This window comes from Geospiza fortis, unplaced genomic scaffold (genome assembly GCF_000277835.1).
Source record: "Geospiza fortis unplaced genomic scaffold, GeoFor_1.0 scaffold112, whole genome shotgun sequence".
NCBI classification, from domain to species: Eukaryota; Metazoa; Chordata; class Aves; order Passeriformes; family Thraupidae; genus Geospiza; species Geospiza fortis.
This window is the reverse complement of record NW_005054298.1, coordinates 23706810-23719407: the sequence shown is the minus strand read 5'-3', so window position 1 is coordinate 23719407 and position 12598 is coordinate 23706810. Positions and strand designations below refer to the sequence as shown.

The following is a 12598-nucleotide window of genomic DNA, read 5'->3' as shown; positions in this document are numbered from 1 at the left end:
CCAACAGCAAGAGAAGAGCTCCATGTTGAGATGAAAGTGCCTGGGGAACTTCAGCAATGAACAAGCAGCTGCCTAAGCTGAAATTCTCTGAGTTGACAAGGGACTTTTTCTTGCTTCTCCTCTCAATCCTGGGGTATGGAATCAGGATTCAGGCAATACAGCTGAAGACAATGCAGATTTGAGACAGAATCAAGTTAAGCCCTGGGATGCCTTTTTTCCCCTACAAAGTAGCATATGGCTGCTGTGGTTTTGTTTTTTTGTTAAAAAAAGTCATCTTACCAATTCTGATCCAGCTTGATCATGTATCATCCTCTAATATCAAATCACATCCACAGCTGAGGATGACTTTGTAGACACAAAGAATGGAAAAACTCTACATACAAGTACATAATCATATATAGTCTTAAAGCCTTTATTTTAATGCAAAATAAACCAGGTAAAATTTATATAGCCATATGTAACAAAAGATCAAAATCTTTGATGTGGTACTAGAAAAACCTGTCAAATTACGTGTTGAATTTCTCCCCCAAAACAATCACACATGATTTTTAAATCAGTTTCACTTAAACACACAGATATTGTCAAGATCACAAGTACCTCTCTCTCCCTCACAGTGACACAATAGTGTCTTACAAAGCCTTCTTTCCTATGCAGAGATAGTGAATAGCACTTCTGATTTTGCATGTAAGGCTTAAGGACCCTGCAGGACAACTGTGACGGGGAGCACAGGTGTGGGGCCTTCTGGAAGTGCAAAGCAGCCCCTGCTCAGAGCAGTGTCAGGATGTGGCCCTGGCAGAGCAGTCGCTAGGATTCACTCGCAGCACTAACTCTGATAAACAAATCTGTGATGGCTGGGAGGAAGAGGTAGCACAATTCATCTGTAAAAAAATTAGGCAGCATGTGAAGCTATTTCTAGATCAGGAAGCTGGAGTGAATTGGAATTCAGGACTGTATGCACTTTTTCAAGGCAAGAGCCTTTTTTTTTCTTCTCTATGCTTAGTTTCCCCCCCAAAGGGCAGTTGATGTTTCTATATGCATTTGAGGGGTGCCTAGAGACTTCTGCATCATAATATATCACAGTGGTAAAGTTGGCTCACAGGCCAAGATCATGGCTCACTAGTGGGTGGTCACTCAGAAAATCCACAGGCTCTTTTTCTATCTCTTAATCTTTCAACTGCTGGGCCTGGCTGGCCCTGTGCCAGAGCCAGAAATGCAGGCTGCACGCCACCAGCTCAGGAAATCAAAGCTTCAGCTTCACGTGAGTGTGGGCCTCTCTCCCTCGGTCTTGGTGCCTGCTCACACACACACACTTAGGGCTGCTCCTGTGGCAAACCCAACTCTCCCTTCACACCCACTACGTCAGTGACTCTGCTGCTGGACTGGCACATTTTGGATGAGGGAGTGCGAGGCAATTACGTGTCAAGAGCATTTCAGACTCATAATTTTCCCAAACATATGGACATATGGGAAAAGAACAACTTGTTACTTAACGGCTCTTTTGGATTTTGCAAGTGTGTATTTTCAACCGTCAGTTGTAGCACCTCGTGAATTCTGCACGGTACATATTTTTCCACAATATGGTGCTAAAATCATACATTTTATACTGCAGAAAAGCTGACTATATATACTGTAGTTACACATTATACTTTTGAAAATACTGTACCTCTACCAGATATTAAACCAGGAAATGGCAATTTTCTCCCAGAACAATGGCACCAGAGATTGATGAGATGCTCTGTAATACTTTTTGGTCTTGCTCCCCCAGTTAGGTCACACTGTTTTTCCTCCTTAGCTCCTTACCTTTAGGATGCATCCATATATTATACTTTTTTTTTTTTTTATTGGAAGAAGCTCTCTACTGATTTCTGCTTACTGAGCAGAAGCATCATTTAATAACCTGTTGGGTAAGGTAAGATTAACAGCTCAGAAGGTGTTTGTTTGATTTGTCTGCCTCAACTGAGTGGAGCCAATACCATCAAGGGGAGCTCTTAAGGAAAGATTCAGGTTACGAGGAGACATTGGGCAGGTCCCTCAAAGGCTATAAATAATCTAGGAGCTGTTTCCATCCAGATTTTATTTGGCCCTGGCTCATGAAATACTGTAAATAAGTTCTGTTCACTGTGCTGTGATGCCATTTGAAGGGTTAGTTGAGAGTGATTTACAAAGGCAGTAGCTTATATTCAGAGCTGTTCTTAATTGTGGCCTGGCTTGATAAAGCCACTGTCACAAACATTAGTTTCTTTGCAGCTGGATCAAATGTATCAGGGGTTATATTTCAAGGAGGGAAAGGAAAGTATTTTAATTTGTTTTTGCTTCAATTTCAACAGGCCTTTATAACACCAGCGGCTATCCTGTGGCTGCCAAGTCCTGGCTGAGTATCCTACAGCATCTAAAGTTTTCTGAGAAGTACAGGGCTGTGCAGAGCACGTACATGACAGGCACAGTTTCCTTGAGGAATGTGCCTTATTTACGGAGGGTACTGAGAGACATCCAGCTTTACACCCAACACTCCCTCCAGAGGTTTTTCCCTCCTACATTACTAGGGAAGAGAGCAGAAAGAAATTGAATAAGAAGCAAACACTCTTGCTTCATAATCAGTTGTATTCCTCTTCCTCTCTCCCTCCCACCAATGCTTCCTCCTGACTGGATTTAGAACTGTGCCTGCCCCTGCCCCAGGGAGTCCAGCCCTCTGTCTGAATCATGGAGGTGCTCCTCTGCCATGGAAAGCTGTGTCCTCTCTCCTGCTTCCCAGCCTGTGGTGGGTGGAGGCTGATGGGAATGCAAGCACTAGAGTCTGCCAGCTACTCAGGCAGTTGCAAGTGCTCCTTGTGCCTGAGGGTTACGCCAGGCTCTAACCAGCACCATCAGTGGAGAAGAAAGTAGGCTGGGATTAAATGCTGCTTCTCATCAGGGCCATTACCTGCTAGCAGGACATACTCCTAGCAGAAACCCTCCTGATGGTATTTAACACCTGGGAAGTGATCTATGTAATTTAATATGTTGCATACCAAATGTGTCAAAATGACATCAAAGAAATCGTTATGCTTAATCCTTGGCCAGGTCACAGTCTTTCCCTGATGAGGAGAGGAGGCCTAGTGGTTTAGTGACACTTCCAAAAGGCAGAAGTCGAGGAATTAAGGACACTTGGAAATAACATATTTCTAGGTCACAATACTGCATGGTTTCCTCCTGACAAAATCCTTGAGACAGATCTCTAAATGCTCAGAGCCCTCTTGGGTCAGGTCGCACAGGTCCCTGTGGCTGGGGACACACATTTCGGGCTGCAGAGCAAACTCAGGCTGTTTGAGGCAAAGGACTGAGCATGTACCCCACCACCACCCTGTCCCCCCACCACGGCTCTGCTGTGCTGCTGACACCCCCTCCCCACCGACACCTTCTCTCTTCCTATGCACAGCTGCAAATAACTTGATACAAACAGCTATTCTCACATCTTCCTCCTGAGCCCCAGGGTCTTGAAGCCCTTCCTGTTACTTTCCTTGTCTTTTCCCTCATCCCTTGCTGTGAAAAGCGCCTTTCCCCACTGACCTCATGGCCTCTGGTTGCAGGAACTTGAGTAGTTTGGCACTTGGCACGGCGGGGCCCGGCGCTGCCCAAGGCTGAGCTTCCCTCGTGCATGGAAGGCAGCCCCCAGGAACAGGTGCCTTGTGGTGGCACTGGGCTGGCCAGGGCAGACACGCTGCTGGCAGGCACTTGGCTCCAACACCGCCTGGAGTGGGCCAGGAATGGGCTGCCTTGATGGAGCCAAGGCAGCACCTGACACAGTAACTTAATATGAATTATGGAGTCCATGCCCATAGTCACCTCCCTGGTCACTTTTTTATAGGTCAGCTCCACTGAAACCCCTCAAGCGACACTTCCTGGCAGCAGCTGAGGATCTGGTCTCCAGGGTTTACACTTAAAGACTGCACACTGTATAACTAACCAACACTCACAAGCACGCACTCCCCCCTCTACAGACACGGTTCTCAGGTGGATGCCTGTCCTCTGAGAGCCTTCACAAGCATAGGGGATAAGGCTTTTTACCCTACTCCAATTGCAGCAGGTGCAATAAGAGAGGACTCTTGATACACAGACTGCAAAAAATGAAGGCTACAAGATAAATGCTGCCACCACCGAAAAGACAGAGGAAGACAGAAGCCAGATCACAAATCTGGAACTGCAGCATCCTTAAAGCAGAGCTGTTGGTCAGGATGTGCCTGGAATGTGGCCACTATCTCTGTGGCAGTCTCTTGTCGTGATCACACACTAGATATACAAGATGCCCAGCTCTGCAAGAAGTCCATACTGCATGCTGTGTTCTCACTTAAAAGGCTCTACAACAGCACTCTGATGTAAACTCTGGTGACTCTGCTGCCCTTACACAGACAGCTACGTACTGTAAAGGTGTAACTGGATTCAGTAAATAGCCCTGAGGTGTATTAAGTGTTGTGTTTCATTCCCAGCAGCCACTTTCTATTTTTAAAAGGAATTAAAAAACACTCAACTGTCTGGTACCTCACATACTCAAAACACATCGTACCTCATGTGGCTTTAGTTCGCCTGTTAGAAAGCACCTAGGCTGAGCCCAGCTCAGTAAGAACGACTCCAGGTCTCATGTGCCATTCTTACAGGCAGCTATGCTTAGGAACAACTCTACAAGGATTATGTGCCCAAGTCCAGTGCACGGCTATACAGCTGCAGTCATGGGGTTCTTGTGCCTGGGATCCTGTTGCCTGTACTGGTACTGGTCTGGACTGGTCCCACGGTGTCGGACCATTTCACTGTAAGCTGGTGCTCGGTGGGACTGCGGAGGGGAAGGAGGCACGTCCTGCCGGAGGGGTCCTTTATGCTGGTTTGCCACGGGCTGGGCTGGGTAATACTGAGGGTACCTCAGTTCTGCCACTCTTGTGTCCGGCACACGGATGTAGTTCCCCTTGGATGGGTGGATAACAGGCTGTCCTCCGTGGTAGTAGGGAAGATCTCTCTCTTTGTACGTTACTCGTGGCCCTGTTAAATATTCTAGTGGCTCTGCAGGTCCACGCCTGAGCAGGAAAAAACATAATAAAGCACGTTAAAAGGCAGTCTACTAGCCCAGTGATACATTATTGTACATACAATCTATGTTTACTTTGGGAGAGGAAATGCCACCTCAAGCATGACAAGTCCTGATGAATGAAAAGAACTTCTGAAGGATAACAAGCTTCCCACCTGCATGCTACAAAAGTCTGTAACATCCAGGACACTTGAGGAAGGGTCCAGTACACATCACAGCCCTTTTACAATGGGGGAGCACTGGAGCCCTTCAGCTTCCAAAGTCAGTCTCCTGTGATCCATTTGCCATAATGGAAACAAAGCTCCTTTAAACAATGCATATTTGACTGAATCTTATCTAGCCTGAGGATAAACAGATGAGTTGGGTCTGCAAGTCTGCAAATCCCATAAGCTTTACATGCACAAATATTCACGCTTTCCAGACCATTTCCCACTATTCTCTCCCAATATGTCAGCCTGTAAAACTTTCCAAACACCATAGTTGGAAAAATTGGGGAAGAAACACTGGGGATGTCAGGCTACAATACCTGTGTTTAATGGGCAAGTTGCCAATGGGGTTTCAAAAAATCTGTGATCAAAAAGGCCTGATATTACAACAGCCCTGTAACTTGTCTGCATCAGTATGGATCTCACAAGCCCTAGTTCATGTGAAAAGCAACATGTGAATGTGTCATCCCCGAGGATGTGCCATGGAGTCCTCTCTGTAGCCTTCTGCATCTTAATTTCATGATTTTCACTAATGAAGCATTGATATTTTTTCCTATTACAACTTAACTTGTGATACTTTTGAAATGGCAAAAATAATTGTTCTCACAGACATATCACCAGAGCATCCTCAAAAGTTCAATTTAATTAGGAGTTTTTGCCAGTCTGACTGCAAATGTCTTTGCACTTTGGACAAAACCCCTCATTGACTGCACAGGAAGCTTCTCTCCAAATGAGAGCTTAGGGAAGAAGACAGCCCAAAACAGGGGCTGGAAGTTGATCAATTATATAGATCAATTACACCTGCTCTGTGTCTTTGGGACTGAACTCCTCAACTGTTTAAATATTCTTTGCATAGATTATGAAAAAAGTCATCATTCTGGTACAGCAGATCAGGTGTTCAAAATTTGTCAATGACTCTCTTGTTCACACAGAGATTTTACAAGCATGCTCCTTCTTTCTTAACCTGGGCTCCCAGACTCCACTGGAACTTGTTTAACATGTAGTAAAACAAAACATGTGGTTTTCTGCTGCACTCGTTTAAGCCCATGGGGTAAATCACGGACATAGGCAATGAACAAACATTATCTGCCTTGAAATGAACCTACAGTTCTCCTCCTGGAATAACTTAGTGCAAATGTTTCCTGTTTAAAATGGAAAGAGCAAAAGGAAGCATTCCAGGCCTTGGACTTTTAGGACCCCATGGTCCCCAGAGACTTTCTGCTTTAAAAACAGAACATTATAAAAGACAGGCACTCCCAGCTTCCCCCCCCCACCTCCTGGTGAGACAGTCCAGACAAAGTGCTGAAGGGCCTGAAGCCACTCTCTGAGATACCAAACCACTCTTAACCGTACGTACTGAGACAAGTACCGTCACTGCTCACACACCTACACCTTGCAACAAAGCTTCATTTCCAGAGCAGGCCAACGAGCTGCTCCACGTTTTTTTCCACACGCAGGAAGGCTTGTTCACTAGTCAGTCCCATCACACTCAGCTTTAATGCCTCTGTGCACAAAAACGTACTTCCAATCATAAAAGGTTCTGCTATGGTAGGAGCTGCTTTGTGTCAAGCAGCACACCAAGAGGAACAAATGTCAAACCTACACCCATCACCTTTTAATAAAAGGATCATGCTCAAAATCCTGTACATTGGTTTTATAAGGTGTTCTCATCAGCAGCTATAATCAATGAAATTCTTGTGGATCACATTAAAAAAAGACTGTGGTTGGAACCCGATCCAAAATTCACTGAAAACCCAGTGGTAGCTTTTGGACAGAGCTCTAACTGCAAATTGAATTACTCTAAAAAGACAAATTCAAGATGAACTGGCACCAAAATGATGGCTGACAATGGGACTGAGCCACCATCATGACATACTGAGCCTTCAGTACATAACTCATGCCTCAACCGACACCAGAGGCCTGCAAGATGCAGGAAAAAAGAGGGGTGCTTTGCCATCCAGCCAAAAGACCTGTTTCCAGGAAAACTCAGCCAGTCCAGTTTTAGGAATGAGTGTTACACTGCTGCCACAGAAGCTGTGACTGCAGAGGGTTGTGCACTCAGGCTGCTCTGGCCCAGGACAGTGCAGTGAAGATGGGCCCGGGCAATCAAAGCGTGCCAGACCTGAGAAATGGCCCCAAGCTGCCTGAGCTAATGCCATCAGATCCCCACTGCTGTTCCCTCTCCTAGTGAACTAAATCCACCATCGCTTCACTTACAGCTAACACCATCTGTGGTTGGATAGACAAACTGCAGAACAACATGTGGGAAGAGCAAAATCTTTCTTTAAAAGATAGAACCCCAAGTTGTTCACTGTCAGCACCAGTTTCCTTCCTCTGAGGGCAAAACACCCATAGCTGGTGTAATTCTTGAGTGCCTTGCCCAGAGTCATGACAGGTTGTACACAGAGACCTGACAGGAATCCACTTCGCACAAACCTTTTAGGAAAACCCCAGGAAGACAAGGGTATGTGAGTTATTTGAGCAGCCTTGGGGATAATACAAGCACTAATATAGCAAAAAATTAGCATAACTTTTGCCTGAGTAAAACCTTGGGAAACACTCATAACTGTCCAAAAGGCTGACTCTGGGCAGCATGACTGAGAGAGATTTCACAGAAGATATCCTCATGGCTGCTCCACACTCCAGCTCACTTCCCCTAGCGAGCCCAGCAGGTGTTACACTCAAAGGTACACAAGCTACAATAACAACACTTTTTTTCCCTTTTATGACAAACACAGCATGTTGAAGCCAGATTATTTCCCGAGGATTCATTCTTCCTCACCTACCACCCATGCCTGGTGAAGTTCATTCTCAGGGAGATGCTCACAGTGCAACCAACCAGCCTACAGAGTCTCCATGAACCTCTATCTGACAAGTCTTAAAAAAACAGGAAAAAACTGTCCTTCCCTCCTCAAGCGTGACAAATTAACCATCAGAAAGTTAATCTTTTTAAGGTAGAAGAAACAACTGCAAATACCAAGCTCTGCCTGCAGAAATGCTGTCACCATTAGCAGTCAGTCTGGGACACTGAGGGCAGCTCCCAGCAGGAAGAGGACAGCTCCTCTGAACCAACACCCTTCTCACTCGATAGCTCACGGTGTAAAAGTATATGCTGTTGTTTATCCTTAAAGAAATTGCCAAAACAAACCAAACCAAACACTTTCTACTTGGCAGTCCCTTGTAGATGCTGTGCTTGTTTCTGCAAGAAGGAAAACAACTCCTACCTTTTCCCTCAGCAGACACTACCACCTCTGAGGAGGTCCTAATGAAATTCTTCTCCTCTCTGCACTGTTTTTGTTGGCTTCTGATGAGTTCAGAGTTCACAGGGCCATATCACACCTCCCCGGTGACCCATGGTGTGGGGGTCAAAACAATAATCTCAAGTGGAAAATCAGTGACCCAGGGGAGTGATCAAAAATCCACAAATTGGGTCAAGCAGGTCCAGCCACTCAAAAGGACCAGGCCAGGACCGTGCCCTCTGAGAGGACATGCTGAGTAGGAGCTGCTCTGACTGTCAGCTGTTTTCCAGATTTTTGGCCATTTGTTTGACCTGGGGATACAGTGCAATTAATGGCAGGCAGAAGGCAGGGAAGCTGACGCAACATCCTGGGAAGGAACTGATCTCAGAGCTCAAAACCTGGTTTTGCTGATAGTTCAGCTCTGCTGGGTCCCACTGGAAAGTGCATTATGGATGTGGGTCTAGCTAAAAGCAGAGGCTGCTGCTGCAGGAAGCAATTGGAGAGAGAAGCACCAGGCTCCACAAAGGACTGAAACTGGTGGGGTAGAGTGAAAACACTTGTCAAAAATGTCATGAGCAAGGTGCCCCTTAAAATGGTGCCCCTTCTGCTTTGAGGAAGCAAAGTCTCATCTTCCTTCTCCTGCAGAGAAATTACAGATCACACACAGGCAGTTGTGAATGTGTTTCACTTCATGTGCTGGTTTGCAGCTCTACCAGTCTATCTTTTAAAATGATTCAGCAGTTAACAACTGTGATCCATTTTGAGCATTAAGAGCACAAAGTAGACTTGTCCAAGAAAAGCAGGTAATTTGTGACTGATATTCAATTAATGTGTTGTTATTTTCTCTATGACAGGTAAAGCCTAAAGCAGGTTTGTTTTTCTATCTCTGCTTTATCTTCCAAGCACAAAAAAATAAAGTATTTTCTGGCTTTACTGCAGAATTTTTAAGAGCTTTTGGGTTTATTTAAAACTGCACCACAGGATTTGGAACATTTAGGAAAGACTTCCTTTACCCAAAATATTATTTAGTCACAGGTATCTGAAGGTTTCCTCTTTTTTTTTTTTTAACCCCCGTTTTAGCAATTCTTCAACTGTGGAAAATCTTACAGAGTAGACTGGCATAAATACCTGATGCTTCAAAAACCTAATCAGAAAAAAAAATTACATTTCAGGTTTACTGCATTTCATTGATAGCCTTCATTTGCAGGTCACCTTTAACATCCTTGGAGACATGTGCTTGGGCTATCTGAAAGCAAAGGAAAGCAAAATGAAGGTCTAACTACTTGTGCTGTGCCCCATCACGTTGGGGGTTTGGATTTCATTGTGACAAAGGGTTTTTCTTCCCTCTGTTCTATAGGGAAAGTCACAGAGGTCACCCTCTTAGTACCTGGTAAAAAGCAAGGAAGGGAATGCTCTCTTCTTACATCACTATCTCCTTGCTGCTGAGGGAATATTTTGCAAGGGATATAATCTCACAAGAAAACCTGCCTTCTTACTTTGTTAGAGAGTACTTCTTGAAATAAACTTCAAAGACAGCCACAGACTAAGTAGCAAATGGAAAGCCCACATTTGGCTGCAGTCTCTTTCATGTCTAAGCAAGACATACAGAGACTCTGGGTGATGGCATCAGACAGCCCAGGCTGTGATTAAAGAAAAGGAGAAAGCAACAAGATCCTATCTGTGTCCAAATTCTCAGTGAAGAACTCCACTGTATGCAGCGTGATTGTGTGATGTTTATTCTCAGCCAGGAGGATCTACTTTTAAAGAAGAAAAGAGAAGCTGATGTAAGAATTAAATTATGCAAACAAACAATCTTGAAGTATCAAATACATTACACTGTGTCTTTATAAAGCTCTTCTCAACAAACACTAAAAACAATTAATGGAAAAGATCACGTAGTGCCTATCTCTCCAGATAAAGTATTAAAGATACTGCAGTGCTGTTTGTAGTCAGTGGCTCTAAGAACTCCTGTTGCTTAATATTCAACATGCATATAACATAAATAAATTAATGAAATTTCAAATCACTGCAGATTTCAAAGAAATCACTGAGATGCATTAAGGAGGGTCTCTGTATCTTAATAGGTGAGATAATCGTATAATAAATATTCTTTGCCCTTTCAGATCAATACTTCCCACAGCCAAATAAAGGGTTTGCATTTAAAATTCACTGGGAATCAAATTTGGTATCTTAGTGCTGGGAAGAATCTGCAGCACAAGGAAGTGCTCCGTGGCTGCTGTCTGTGAGAGAGGCTTGTACCCCACAGAAGAAGGCAGATGTCTAGCAATGTCATACGAACCTCTAACACACCATACACACTTTATTTATGGGCTGAGCTGGTGGAGGTGCTTCCTTCTCCTGTTCTTTTATCAACAATACAAGGCTGAAAAATCAGATAACATAAACGAATACAATCCCTGGCTCTCATGTAGCACATGCCATGCAGAGAGAGCTGTTTTTAGTTTGAAGACTGTGTTTGGAATTCCTTCAGTGTCAGGTTTCCAGTTACCAGACCCTCTTCCCTGGGCCAGGCACGACTGCGGTCAGACTGGATTAGCAGAACACTCTGCAATGTATATTACACAGCTCTGACTTCTACAGGCTTTGCAGACCCATAAAAATAATGATCATTTAATGACCTGCATTTCAAGGTGGGGGTGTGGGGTGTGAGTGGGGGGTGTAAGAGTGGAAGAATCTCTCTTCCCTTTTTAAAGAATTCCTATTTGGTTTTGGATTGGAGAAGGACGAGTCCAGTTAAGTTTGTTTGAAATTCGAGCAATACATTCCAGATGCAATGCAGGCAGGTCTGATTCTCCTCTCTTGCATACACTTTTGCAAAGTCTAAAGTGGTGCTAACTGGCCTGAATATAAGAGTTCATATGCACAGTTTCTCTCTCTCTTCAATATTACAGCTTAAAATATTTAGAAACAAACAGTTAAAGCACCACAATCCCAGCAGGTAAGTGCAGAGAGGTGTTTATATTTCTCTAGTTGAAGTCCAGCCTTAAAGCAGCTGGAGAACTAAGTCCTTTATTGTTTGCAGAGGGCCACACTACAGAGGTGCTGGGCCCCAGCTGCTCTCTGGGCCATTTTTAGCAATCAGAGACATTCAGGTGTCACACTTGCTTTTACATCTAAGACCAAGTGTACAATTTAGTCACATACCAGCTTTCCATGCAGGGGAGCAGACTGCAGAAACAACGGTAAGACAGGCAAGCAGGGTCTGACAGGTCTAAAACTTAACTGTAAGATTAGGTATGACTTCTTATGGCAGCATGAACAACTTATTTTGTCTGCAAGAAAATAGATTGCTCTCAATCCCTAATGGAGCAAAGTATGTCACAGATTGGTTAACATCAGAATTTAGAGTGCCCTTTATTTAAATTCCCTCCCATCAGCAACCAAACCATAAGACAGTGTTGCTGCTTTGCTCCAGCATTAGTTTATTTTCCACAGCAAATCTCAGACCAGTTTCTGATAATCTCATCCTGCAGGCAAAGCTCCCCTTTCTCTCCTTCCCTAAATCCAACCTACAAATATACGAACTGTGACAACCAGGATTAAAACCCTGAAATCAACAAAAACAAAACCTGAAATGTGTTAGCTGGTGCTCTATAAATGCCTAAAAAGCATTCACAACAACTACTGCAATAATCCTTCCTACTCAATTCCTCATTTGTTTTGTTCATATGCTCTCAGGCATCATGCATCTCTTCTACCAGAAGGCATAAAATAAAGTAGCACCTATTGAACAAGACATTGCTGTCCTGTGATCTCCTCAAGCTTAAAGGGATCTTAAGTAGATTGGTACTTTAAGAAGCGAGTCATTACAACATGTGTCATTTCAGATGTTCCTCATTATTCAGCACAACATAATGCCGTGTGAGTCATTAACCTCTGGGCACTGGTAACCCACTCTCAATGCTAAGCAGTCATGCTTGTTGCTCAGGAACCCCCATGCTCCGTTGGGGAGAGACCTGGCTGAGATTTCAAGGTCCCTTTGGTCTTTTGTTTTGCAGATCAGTGGGGACCAAAAGCTCTTCCTATAGACTAAAAGAGTTCTTGGCCTTTGGTCTTCTGAGTCACACTTCTGAGAAGAT

The 12598-nt window shown here is 44.2% G+C and overlaps 1 protein-coding gene across 1 annotated transcript in view; it reads right to left on the bottom strand.

Annotated features, from left to right (window-relative positions):
• Positions 1-388: 388 nt before the first annotated feature.
• The window catches only part of PARD3B (par-3 family cell polarity regulator beta), a 372170-nt gene continuing 359960 nt past the window's right edge, over positions 389-12598 (bottom strand). The window contains exon 26 of the mRNA XM_014306667.2: positions 389-5042. Coding sequence (XP_014162142.1) covers positions 4688-5042 — 355 coding nt within the window. The 3' untranslated portion in view covers positions 389-4687. The remainder of the gene's footprint in view (positions 5043-12598) is intronic.